The 13,309-nt window shown below is 45.2% G+C and overlaps 1 protein-coding gene and 1 long non-coding RNA gene across 3 annotated transcripts in view; one reads left to right on the top strand and one right to left on the bottom strand.

Annotated features, from left to right (window-relative positions):
• EDA (ectodysplasin A) overlaps positions 1-9,215 on the top strand; it is a 104,992-nt gene extending 95,777 nt beyond the window's left edge. The window contains exons 7-8 of one of the 2 annotated variants that reach the window (XM_068957148.1): positions 2,602-2,726; positions 4,841-9,215. In XM_068957148.1, the coding sequence (XP_068813249.1) occupies positions 2,602-2,726; positions 4,841-5,092 (377 nt within the window). In that variant the 3' untranslated portion in view covers positions 5,093-9,215. Of the gene's footprint in view, positions 1-2,601; positions 2,733-4,840 lie in introns of both variants that reach the window. The other variant, XM_068957147.1, reaches the window with a different exon arrangement.
• Positions 8,340-10,786, bottom strand: LOC138068746 (uncharacterized). Its single transcript, XR_011143478.1, has 2 exons — positions 9,743-10,786; positions 8,340-9,410 (listed from the first exon to the last, which is right to left on the bottom strand). It is a non-coding gene; the product is annotated as an uncharacterized lncRNA (long non-coding RNA).
• Positions 10,787-13,309: the final 2,523 nt, after the last annotated feature.

Below are 13,309 nucleotides of genomic sequence, written 5' to 3'. Positions count from 1 at the left end.
CTCTAGCTCCTCCTGCGCTATACTGCTGCAAGTGTGCACACCGTGCAACTTCCATGGCCCTTTGTGCATCCCAATCGTCAATCAACATCTAGAATCCAGCCTTTAAGCTTGAGTCCTCTCAAGCAATTTCAAGTCCACAAGCTATTCTTTGCTCTCCTCCTTCCTCCTATCCGATTTCTGTTTAAGTTCCTGTTCTTCTTGCCAACAGCTGGGTCTCATTCATTAGCTGCTGCCTTTTGGCTCATGATGTCTCACTGCCTGTGAAGAGCTAGTTTTGTTATTCCCTGCCTGGACCCAGGCTGAGTCATCTGCGCTCCTACTCCCTTCCCTGTGAAGCGCTTCAGTTCCCGGGAGAGGGCCAGGGGCAGCGGTAGTGCAGATACCCCAGTTTCACACCTAGAAGGCTGCAGCCCTTGACCGGCAGGAGAGCTGGTGAGACAGTACCAGGGTTGCAGGACCCCTATTCACTAACTTCTGCTTGTACATCATACAGTGAGGATGGGCCAAAACTTTTGTTCAAAGGCTGTTTGTCTTTTTCACCAGACTTGAGCTTTGGGAGCTGAAATTTCTCGTGATTAGGAAAGTATACTTCAAGCTGAATTTCTTTACTATTATGTGGGGGTGGGAGGGGGGTGGCGGAAACTCCCCGAAACACAAAATCAGCTGTTTCTACAAACAATACTAGGGGAAACCGTTCTGTGTGATTCTGTGAAAAGATGCTGTTTTGCCTACGTTCAAAAAGTAATTATCCCAGTATTAATGGGGACCTTCTATGTTTACAGAGCGTACACTACTCTCTAAGAGTGGGAATTACCCTGTAACTGTCCTTCCCTGCTGCTTGGGAACAGTCTGCTGCAGTGAGCCTGACTTTCTTGGGCTCTGAAAAATTAATGTTGTCCAGCTGACAATGAGCAGAAAAACAGTCTGGCTGGTTTGCAGAGGGGGCAGGGAGCAAAGGAGCAGCTGAAGACTGGGAGAAAAGGAGTTGCATTTGATAAAACAAGGCACCTACAGAACGCTTCTGTCATCAGCTCGTAGCAAAGTGCGTCTCCTCTGCTCATTGAACTATATAGAGGATAAAAGTCTATTAATATTGTCCATTATTCCACTGGCTCCAACGATAGAGGTCTGGGTGGTGGGTCTACAAATCCCTAACCGTGCTGAGGACTCCAGTATGGGTTAATGTGGTGTGATGTGATGCACTTTCATACTTTGTTGTTATTTTGGTTATATTTTAACCAAGGAAATGTAATGACAAAGCATTTGTTAAAATAACACTAGTTACAAAGTCAAAAAATGTACAAGTCAAGGAATACCAGAAATAAAATTGATTATATAACCCTAAATTGACCTCCTTGCACATACGAGTCCTGAGAGACTGTTTAATCCCATAGTTGCACACAATTTTTTTCATAATGCCACTGTCTCTTTTGCTGTAAGGACTAGTCTTCTCATAGGCATGATCCCAAGGCTTTTAAAGTAGGGGTCAAGGCTGTATCATAACATTACTGTTGAAAACATCTTCCTACTCAGCAGTAGTGAGAGGGAGGCAGACAGTTTTGCCACATAGAGTCCCGTTTCCATGAGGACAGGAGTCACCTTTTTCATTCTAACCTTGCTATGGTCCTCAAGAAAGTATCTGTTGATGTCGTCTTTAGCACACCATCTGCTGAAGACCATTCTGCTTCATTTAGTGTAGAAGCTGGGCAGAGAGGTGTGAAGGGGGAACTGAAAAATATGGGAGTTAAAGGAAGAGAAGTGATGATCTCATGGTTGAGTTATATCAGCTGAGGATATTTCTTGGAGAATTGGATTCTGGTCCTGTCTCTGCTGCAGTTTCTTCTCTGCATGATAGAGGGAAGTTGCCGATAACAAAGCTCTTACAAGGGCCGCGGATGATACTGTCTTCAGAAGGCACCTGGGGACTGATTTGCAAAAGTATTGTAATAACCGTAGCTGCAGTAAAAGTCATTTGTCATTTGTGGCTGAACATTAAAAAAAAAAAAAAAAAGTCTGAAAATTAGACCCTAGCTCCTCAGATGACTTAAGAAATCTTAGCAAGTACTTTAGAGTTTTGACATTGATTTCCATGAGCCTTAGTTTCTGTGCTGTGGAGCAGGGGATGATACCACTTACTCTGATGGGACCGTCCTGTCATGCCTGTAAAACACCCAGGTATGATAATAAGCTCAGCTTAGTGTCAGGAAGAGACAAGTTCGGCTGTATCTGATGCTGAGGCTGAAGATAGCATAGTACCAAAGGCCATATACTGAATTTTAAGGATGAGAAGAACTACTCTTACTGAGGGTAGGTAGACCCTCAGTAAGATACAAATCGCTTGTCCTGTGCACTGAGTGGAATGCATGTCCTGTTCAAACAGCAGGAAATGATCACGTAACTAGAGCTAGTGTCATAGAAAGGAGTCAAAAGTAAGGCAACATCAGTCTTTAATTTTGGGATTTTCTTACTGAGTTACGTGACTATTCAACTCCAGTCTTTATCAGCCATTGTATATGAAACGTTGCAATGTAACTGTATTTCTGTGCTCCTGCGCTTTTCATTCTAACGGGTACTGAGTGACTGCCATTTTCTCATACTGAGATCTTTCAGGTGGAGTCCTCAATGACTGGTCTCGCATCACTATGAACCCCAAGGTGTTTAAGCTGCATGCCCGCAGTGGGGAGCTGGAGGTACTGGTGGACGGCACATACTTCATCTATAGTCAGGTAGAAGTGAGTACGGTCCTAGGCCTAACTCCTATTCTTGTGTTCCAATGGAAGCCTTGCATGAACCACGAGAGGGCTCCAGACAACTAGCAAATGCCAAGAACTTGTATGTACTTTTAACCACTTCATGCTCTAGGAAAAGGGCGTCAGAGGAAGATGTTAGAGTTTTGAAGTGCAAGGTCACACGTTTCACCATGATACCGGCTGCAAGAGATTAGTTACTGAAACCCATGTACAGACACAGAACCAAATTCCATATGCCATCAGTGCCTTTTTTTTCCTCCATATTGTCTGTGCAGTCATTCGTCAACAAATCTAAACCGTATTGCAATTCAGTGCTGAACAAGAGTCCCAGCAGGAAGCTAGGCTCTGTGCTTCAGAAGAGATGTGAAACCAAAACCCTGACACCTTGTGACCATTAAGAACCCATGTCACTCTTTATAGCTGTAGTGCTCTTAGCCCAAGTGGCTTGGTCAAGCTCCAGCCCAGGTAATTCCATTTTGTCTCCGCCTTCTTTGTGTAGCTTCAGATTGACACGATGCGCCAGCAGCCTCCTTGTGTAGTGGGATGGATCAGCAGCTGCAGTAGGCAGTGCCAGCAATGGATATACAGGCCTGCTTATGTAAAAAGTACTAAATAAAGTAACATTTTCTTTTATTATGATTTAGTATACAGCTAATTAAGACATCATTTTCCTCTCCCCGTTCTAATAAAATGTAAGAGTAAGCTGTCATTTAATGCAGTGCTCCCAGTTTCCTGTAAATCTCTGAACAGTTTCTGAGCTACATGGAAAATAAGATGGCTACAGAGCTACTAAACTCCACCCAGTCCTTCCAGAGTGTGCAGGGTGTGCAGGTACCTGTGGACGGAAACTCCATTTGGATTCTGGGACAGATTTTAGCACTTCTGCAGCTGACAAGAGGGTTTCCGTGTGACAGCCACAATTAAGCAACTTCCACCTTGCTCCAGACTTACGATATTATCTTTTGCTCATGATTTGCCTAAATTCAATTAGCAGTCCCATTGGGACGGTACCAAGTCAGATAAAACAGGCTGTGGGTGCCAGGTTAATCAGAGGCTCTTCTGTGGAACTGTTAATGTGTCTAGTTTGGATGGGGACAGGAAGAATAACTCTACGTGGACTGAAGGTAAATTATTTCCCGAAGCGCATCGTGCTAATGGCTGGCCACAGCACTGTGTCTCTGAAGCCTTTGTCTTTTGTAGTCCATCAAGGAAAATGGAGAATCAGTCTTGTTTAGCTTCTGTGGTCACAGACTGTAGACTAAGAAGAACTAGCAGATGCATCCAAAATGACTAGTTCTTTTGTGCCCGGAAGAAGCAGATCCCTGAGACTTGCATCTCTTTGTGCAGTCTTTCTCATATGTCTTGCAGTTCTTCAGAATCAGTGTGTGGGAGATGGTTAAGTAACTGAATACCTATCAGAATCATGGGGACATAGTCACTAGAGCTACCCAAATGTTAAATTCAGTACAAATATTATAATATTTGTAAAGATCAGTTGCTGGCCAAGCTGTCGGGGTCGGGGGAGTATCTTCCCTGTAATAGCTTATGCCTTTGAAAGCACCTCAAGTACAGTTACAAAGAAGGCAGCTCCCAGTACATCTTAGGGCATTTTTGATGTCAACACTAAAGGAGGCTCATGGGACCCAGAAAGCAGGATTTGGAAGGTAAGTGAAAGAGAACTTGAGTTACAATTATTTGTTTGTTTGTCGGATGAAAAGCTGTTTGTAGCAGATAGGTTTGTTTACAAGTTTTTTGTAGATAGGCTGTTATATTAACATTTCATTGTGCAGCAGGGGTTTGTAATATTTTTCTATAATAAACAGGGTTTTTGTTAGGATTCATAGCTCAGCCTTAGAGATGCCTGGAATCATGGACGCTTGCATGTTTGTGTTAGTATGAAGTGAAATACGAGGTTTCGCTGCGTGTGGTTGGCTTGAGGCTCCTTCTGCCTCCAATGAATAGAGGTTACAGGGGCCAAGGAAGGGATCATTAGCTCAGGGAGCTTATATATGCACTGAAAGGAATGTGGAATTGTTCCTGGTGCACAAATACACTCCCTAATAGCCTTTCTTCTTCCTGCTTCACATCAGGTATACTACATAAACTTCACAGATTTTGCCAGCTATGAGGTGGTGGTGGATGAAAAACCCTTTCTGCAATGCACTCGGAGTATTGAGACCGGCAAGACCAACTTCAATACCTGCTATACAGCTGGGGTCTGCCTCCTCAAAGCCAGGCAGAAGATTGCTGTGAAAATGGTCCATGCTGACATCTCCATCAACATGAGCAAGCACACAACTTTCTTTGGGGCCATACGCCTAGGAGATGCACCAGCATCCTAGATGAACTTGGCATGTCCAAGGATACTCACAGAACTGCACAGTGCTGCTGTTCATAAGCGTATCAGTATTTCAGGGGGTTCTATAATCCGGCCATAAAGAAAACTGATCCAGAGCTATTTATTCCTATATGTGAATGCAGGAAGCACAATGTCTTCTGTGACTTGCATGGAGACTTGGGTCAAAAAAGCTAGTTGAAAAAGTGTTGTGAGGAAAAAAGGCTGTTGTGTCTGCCTTGTCTCAGTATTTCAAGTATTACTGCACTGATGTTCTGCTCTGTGATCTTCACATGAGGCTTGTTGAGAATGATGTGGGTCTCTGCTTTTATGTTGCACTAGCAAGAGCATCCCAGGCAGTAGCAGAAGGTAGACTTCTGTCAAAATTGTTCTATCTAGGCACTCCTGCATCTGCACGCTAATGAAAGCAAGAAATGAGGTTTCTGGTTTTCTGCCTTCTCAGTTCTAACTGGAATGGCAACGTAGTGTGAAAGAAGGTGAATAAGACGGAGTCAGTGGTGTTTACGTTCATCCTCAGGAGTGTGAGAAAAGAAGGCGAAGTGCCTCTATCTAGAGCTTGGAAGCAGGCTGCCAAAGCAGTAAGTTTGAGAGGAAAACGAATATGTAATAGAACAGGCTTAGCACATATGAAACTGCCTCTACATTCCAGAAATTAAGAAGTTCCAAAGATAATGACAATTACAGTTCCAAAGCCTCTGCTACTTTCAGTTCCTGCCATTACCCCACAGGTGTACCTTGCCCTCACAGGGGCTACCTTAAAGTACTGCTGCTGTTACAGCAATTTGTATTTTGTTTTTTGTCTTTTTAATTCAAGCGGAACACATTTCTACAGGCTTCACAGAGCCAGGTAGAGCAGACGCAAGTACTTGTGAAAACACTCTTAAGAAGTTTGTCACATTTAAGAATAAAATATTCAAACAGGAATTTTCTTTCTGTTTTAATAGCAACTGTCCTGCTTTTAGATGTGGTCTTTATTCCTCCCCTTTTTTGGCACTCTTCTACCTAAAATGCTCTAATAAAGTGGTGATGGAGTCTCTAGCAAAAATTTATATTTAAAAAGTCTGGTCCAGCATGAAGTCACCACTTTTTCTTCTCTCTGAGCCCTGCTGAGTCTAGTCATAACTCGATTTCTGGTGACTAATAGAATAGCTGGGACACTATTGTTTCTTTTGGCTTCTTGAGCAACTCTCTCCCATTACCTCCCCTCAACTAGTGAGATCTAAAGCTATAAGATGTGCTTGAGCTGAGGAAGAGGCTGAAACACTAATTGCTCTTTTGTGTCATGCCTTTTGTTTATTTTGATTTTTTTTATTTCTTTTTAGAGCGTATTTTTTGAACTAAAGAGGGTAGTGAAATTTCAGCCTGTAGAGCAAATGTGAAGAGCTGAATTGGAAGCAAGTCCTGGACTGACATCTTGGTCATAACCTTCATCTCTGCCAGTAGAGGTGGCTCAGCGGCAATCACCTGTAGGGACAGCACCGTGCTTGGCGGCTGATCTGAGTGCAGACGGGTCCACCCTGGCTGAAGCATTCTTGGCTGCATTGCTTTTCTCCATCCGTAGCTAGTGATCTCACTTGCCAAGTATTGCAGTTACTGGGAGATAAATATTTCTTGGGGGCACCCAGCTTTGGCTTCAGCCTTGCTATTCACAGGAGGCATGCAGTTTATAAAATAACTGCATGGAAAATTGCCTGCTATTTCTTATTCAATATGTTCTCCTCCTTTCTTGCCTTAACATGTTGGACTAGCAAGAGCCTTAGGGGCACTCAACTAGTCTTTGTGGTTTATTTTCTTTAAAATGGATTACGAAGGACGTGTTCCTCAGACAAGAATGAATCAGGACAACTGTGTGTAGTGAGAACATGAAGCAAATCATTAACAGAATTGCTTTAGAGTACAGTCTAAACAGCAATACTTAGGGCAAGCATAAATACTAAAATGACTTGTGAGAGCACAATGGATGTAGTTTGCGTTCTTTGTCCCCCACTGGTAGGATCTGTGGTTCACTTCTGAGTATGACTGTGAGCAGGAGGAGGCAAAGGGAGAATCCCTTGTTTCTGTAGAAACCCCATACAGCTCTGTCAAGTTCCCTCTCTGGCATGTGCATGGGATGGCATAGGGGACCGCAGAGGGAAGTGATCCCTGTCTCCCTTATTGCAAGGAGGTGTTCTGTTTGTCAGTGTGCTTTTCCCAATGTTTGCATTACACCATAGGGTGAGCTCCGTATAGCCCGAGCTCCACAACGCAGAGTCGGAGACTAGAGAATACCTAACTTGGGCTGGCCTTCATCTCTGAGATCACCAGTCCTGTAGCAACTGTGGAGTCTTTTATACTTGAAACCCTTTGGCCTCTCTAGCAACAAGTTCTCATTGATGGAGTATTACAGTGTAAGCTACCTAGGCTATAGAACAGCTTCTGTATGATCCTGGTCTGTGCCACCATCTTTGGAGCCTCTGTAGTTTTCCTTAACTGTAGCAGAAAAGGCCTGGAAGCAGCTCATAGGAGCAGGAAGATGCTTATGGAAGATTTTAACAAACTCCACCAAGAACAGGACCTTGCCCCAGTCTTTCCCTCTGTCTTTTAATTTTGATAGACATCTGTTTCTAGTCTGGTTGTCAAGAAAGAGCTTCACTTACAGACAAATGTCTGCATATCAGAGAGACTGGCACAGCCCTCTGGTCCACAAAAACAGTCGCTACTATCTTCCTGTGTGCCAGTCTTTCCTCTCCGGTGGTACTTGCTAGCGCTGCTCTTACCTACGTGCCTTAGATCTGCTGCTCAACTTTTGGCTGGATTCCAGTTGCAGAAATGTAGCAAGCAGCTAATCGGTGTAGCACATACCATTTTAAACCCTTCTCCCCCCCAAGATTCTCTACACAGAGACAATTTATAGCGAATCCAGCTCTGCTATGATGTTCAGGGCACCTGAAGGATAGATGCTAGAAGGCATCTTCAGTAGATGCTTCTGGGTCATGGCTCCCTACACACAAATAACTGCCCTTTGCTTCTCTCCAGTGCCTTTCTTACGCAAGTAAGCACAATGCCAGCTGTAGTTTCCCTGCTGCCCAATGTGCCAGGTCATCTTTGGCCTTGGGATCTTCCTTCCACGGAATAACCGGTGTTAGCTGCTTAGAAAGGGCCACCCTGAGCTGTGTTTAGAAAGAGATGAGCAAGCTGAGTGGGTTCATTTCTCTCTCAGCTGGTAGGGCAGCCCCTCTTCCTGGTAGTTTTCCTTTTCTCTTTTTTTTTTTTTTTTTTTTTTCTTGTTGGAAGAAGTGGAGCGCAGCGAATTGCTGTGAAAGCATTCAGAAACTTTCTTGTACTTGCTGGTTCTTCCCACAAATGACTTCATGGTAATCATGCACCTACCTGAATTCCACCTTCGCCACACCAAGCAGTCCTGGTGCAGGCTTTTGGAGAAAATGGAAGTTACTTTGTTTTTTACAGTCTAAAAGGAGTGTGGGGGTAAATTTACATCTGGAAGGTGTTCTCAGGTATGACCGTCTTTCAGGTTTCTGTGAAATCCAGTCATGTTGCAAGTAGTTCTTTCGTTCCACACTTTCAATCCTGCATATGTACAGAGACTCACCCCCACCTCAAAACAAGCAGCTTGCTTTTCCAGAAGTGTTGGCTCCTTTTGTTCCGAGTCTGTGAGCTGAACCTCAGCCTGTGGCATGGCTGAGGTCATCTTTTGGGTTGGTTGCTTGATTTTGATTCCTCTGCCTGATAAGCTTTTCTGGCTCACAGACCATGGATTCTTCCCTGTTTAAGAGCTGTTATGTTTTGCTGCTGCGTCCATTTACAAGTCTGACCCACACACACCCGTGCAACATTTGTATTCATCGTTTCCAGGTTTAGGAGAAAGCCCTTCCTCAGACTCCCTAACAAAAATGTAATGGGAGAGGAGTTGTAGGAAAAAATACAACAACTCCAAGCCTGTTACTCTTTTTGAACCGCACAGTGATACACTGATGCTGTTTTGTGCTTCAACATCTTTATTCAAGACGCTATCTGTATATAAAATATACATAATGTATATAAATTAGGATGTAAGTTTATGTAAATTGTCAATATTTTCTTTGCAAATAAAGCTTTTTCCTGATCTCTCAGTGTTCTTCGATGTTCAGCACTGCGACTAAAGGTCCCTCAGTCAGGTAGGTAGCAGGCGAAACGCGTTCTTCCCAGGAGCTGTATGGAAGGATGCTGCTGTCCCTTCCACTCCCCATGTCGGACGTTATTCTCCTTGGGGGAGCAGGGCACTCTGCGCCCCCAAAATGCTGTCCAAAGTGAGAGGGAGACATGGCCTGAGATGAAATGGACAAAGCAAGGACAGAAATTAATGAACTAATTCTTCAGAAAATCCCCAGCTTTCTCAAACAGAGCTGTTTGCAGGAGTTATTTCTTGAACTGCAGAATGCACTTTTGGATCTTTTCCTTTCCCTGCCGTCGTGCCAGGCCCTTTTTCCTGCAGGAGGGAAGCTGCTCCAGTTCCAGCTCTCCCAACCATTCGTTCTCTCTCCAGCGCCGCAGGCTGCTGAGGCGTGCTTGCCTCCAAGGCTTTTCATCCTGAGAGCGTCCAAAGGTAATCTGCATCCCCTAGAGCCTCTAAACGTTTCCTAACAAAGAAGGGACTTACCTTATTTCTAATACTTCTTGACTCTCTCCTCCACGAAGGAGTTTAGGCTCCGTGGTTTGTCTTGTTTTCTGGTCTGTGATGGCACAAGCCCCAGAACTGATGTGCTGCTAAAGCTCCAGGTCGCTGGTTGAATGGTACCTGAACTGGGCCAACTGCATGTGGTGGTGACCAAGGAGAAGAGGAAGCCTCCCAAATTTCTGAGAAAGCAGAAGGTGGAGGAGAAAACAAAAAGCACTTTGCTTTCCTTTTCTGCTTCTGGCAGAAGTTTTATTCTAGTGCCTGCATTTGCTTAGGGAGAGTGTCATCTTACATCTCCAGTCCAGATCACATGGACATCTCAGTAGTGTTGAGACCTCAGAAGTTGTTGATATTTTTTTTTTCTTCCTCATTATGGAAGTCTTTCTTACACACTGCAAAATCCAGTCTAGCACTTTCCTTGCTGCTGACATGGGGGTTTTGTCCCAGCCTAAGTCTGGATTTGGGCAAAATTTGGTGTGCACCATTGATGCTGTTGTTGGTCTGTTGATCATGGAGAGAGCAGTACATATATGATGACTGAGAGGACTGTCCCCTTGGGGAAATGGATCGTAGAGATAAAAACAGTACCTCAGCTGAGGACTCATCTGCCACTTCCTCCTCCAGCCAAACAAACAGTTGTAGGAGTTTCTGTGGAAAGTCTCTACAACTACAGCAAGTTGTTTTGAGCTTTTGTGATATGACACAGCTGAAAAGCAAGGTGTCTCCCCATCTTTCTAGGAGTTTTTAATATATATCTCTTGTGGCCTCCTCACCTGATTCAAAAGGCACTAGTCCAATATCCAGCCTCAGAATTGTTCATTATTGAACTTCCAGTTCCGTGTTGCTCTTTGCAGTCAGGAGAAAGTTACAGAAAACAGCATTTCTGTCCCCATACTTACTGGGAAAGATACATAGGTTTGATGTAATTAGATAACCAGATACCCTTCTGCCTCCTTAATTCCCAGGGTGGGACCGTGTGTCTGTTACACTGGTACAGCTGTGACTCCATGTGACCATCCAAGTCTCTTTTCCTGAAAAACAAAAAGAAGTTATAAGGTGTTTGGTTGCTGAAAAAAAAAATCTCTAAAGAGAGCCTGCTCTGATGGCAGCTTGTAACATCCCAGTTAAATGGTCAGAACAGGCGGTACTGTCAAACAGATGCAGACCCTCAGAACGGTGTGCCTCTCTTGGGCTTCCAGCTTTTATTGTGCTAAGAGGGATGGCACTCTAGAGAAACCAAAAGGTGTAGTCTGGTCCCCAGGGCTCTCCCTGACTGCTCAAGGGAAGCTGTGTCGTGTTGGGCTTGTGAGAGGGGCTTGAAGGCAGTAGCCATTTCCAGACTCATTTTAACAAGAAAACTAAAAAATGTGAGACATAAGCAGGTCCCCTCTGCCAGCCTGCAGATCATTTCAGTAAAATGTCGGATGGTCTGGACTCCCTTCTCTTCCCTGTCAGTGGTGCAGATCAGAGCGCTGCGTGTGACAGGCATTACTGCTTTGTCCGATTTTATACGAAGCCTCTGTACTGCTGCTCAATTCCTCACCTCCTTTGGAGACCTCTCACACGAAACCTCTGGGGGAACATAAGCATCTTTAAAAGAGTACTTTCGAGAGATGTTTTTATAAAACATTTCCGTCTGAAAAGTAGAGATCTGAGAACCATCCTGGAAGCCAGAAGTGGCAAGAATCACAGGAAAAATTTGTATCTTCAAGACGTTTAGTGGAGGGCGTCTATTCTTTCCCTGTCCCAGGGGGTTGTTACACAGCTGGTGTTTTCCCAGGGAGTATGTATCCTTTCCAAAAGCACCACCTCCATATTTCATACTCCACTTCTTGCAGGAGTAAATCACTTCTTCAGCACAGTCCATGAAATGCCTCTTAGTGTTTGCAAAACGCCTTGGGCTGCTCTGTCTACACCTGGATTGCGCTCTGCCAGGTGCTCCTGCCCTGAGGCTTCTGGGAAGTCTTTTGCTCTTCCAGAGAGCAAAGCAGATATGCACTGGCAAAGGGAGTTCACAGGCTTTGGATGCAAATGCCGAGGGATTCTCCACAGAAGTTCCTGAATTTGATTTTGATCAGGGACTTTCAGCTGATTTCATCTGCCATGCCTGCTTTGAAGATCCATGCCCAGCATTTAAAAGTGCATGGAGGAGAGGGCCACGGTTCCCCATCACGCTCCGGCATGTCAAAAGCCAGCGTCTGCTCAGCCCAACGATCATGGGCAAGGAAGTTGCACTTCTGGGCCAAAGCAATTGAATTACATAGTTCCTCTCCCTTGCCTCCTTCCGCTTTCACTGCTCCTCATTGGGTTGCTGATGTTAGAGGAGGGATGTTGGACATTAAGGTTCATCCAGAGGTCAGTGTTTCCCTGGACAGGGACTTCATGATTTTACATCTGTACAGATGTGATATCCTCAGATTTGCCTCTGAAAACAATAAAAGTTTGTTCTCTAATAGCTGCTTTTGGCCCAGGCTGTTGACAGACCCCCAGTGACCTAGAGAGACTGATCAGATCCACTGTCTTTAATAGCGTATGCAGAGGTTGGGTTTGAAACATTGTCACTGATGTCCTGGCCTTGACACTGGAACCTGAATGCGTGTCTCAGCCAAAAATGCTGCGTCTAGCTGTTGACAATTGTCTCTCTCAAGGCTGAATCGCATCCCAAAGGCAACCAGTTGATCTCCACAGTGTGAACTATCAGAAGGGCAAGGTGCAGAACCTGGCTTTCATCTTCCATGAGGGCTGAGGAGGTTCCTGCCAGACCCTTCTAGGAATGAAGTGTCATTGAATCATGCGAAACAACTGCAAAATATGTTCTTGAGCAAACTGCAGGAGTCCAGAGGTGCTCCTTTGGAAAGAAAGAAAATCAGCCCATGGAGCCAAAGAAGACAAAGTCTGTTTTGTAGAGTGCCCCATGAACTGTCCCATGAGCTGTCTGGACTCAGCCGCAGCTGCATGTTCCTGGGGTTCATGTCACCGCTAGGTGGCACAGGGACCTGGAGGGAATGACAGCAAAAAAAAAATTGCATTTCAGTGGTATGCAGCTCTGGGAGCCCAGATACAACCTGGAGCGGCAGTAGAAAAAGCCCCATCTTGTTTTGGCCCTCACGATGAGTAGGTGACACAGCAACCATCTTCCAGGCCTGAAGAGGACACTGGGAATAAAAGCAGCAATTGCAACGTGCCAAACTCCTGCAGAGGAGGAGTGGGAAGGCAGCTCCAACGCCTGCTCGCTCACCTGCTGCAGAGCAAGGAACAGCTAATGGTAACTGGGGGAACGTCTGGGATGAGGCACCTGCTTGGAGACTGAGGCTGTGTGAGCGCACCATATGCTGGTCCACGCTGGCTGCTGGGCAGCGGGAGGAGTGCCTGCTCCCTGCGCACTGGGCTAGCAGCAGAGCCAGAGCTGCAGGCCATGTGCTGCTTGGCAGAGCTGTGTGGGTAGGTCGGACTGTGGTCCCACCTTGGCTCTTCCCTGGGGATGGGTGTTGTGCTGCTGCCTGTGGAGGCCAGGGGATACGTTCCTCAGCTCTGACCCACAGAGAAGTT

This window comes from Struthio camelus, chromosome 11, assembly GCF_040807025.1.
Source record: "Struthio camelus isolate bStrCam1 chromosome 11, bStrCam1.hap1, whole genome shotgun sequence".
Lineage (NCBI taxonomy): Eukaryota > Metazoa > Chordata > Aves > Struthioniformes > Struthionidae > Struthio > Struthio camelus.
The sequence above is the reverse complement of the archived record's forward strand: the minus strand, read 5'-3'. Positions and strand labels throughout refer to the sequence as shown.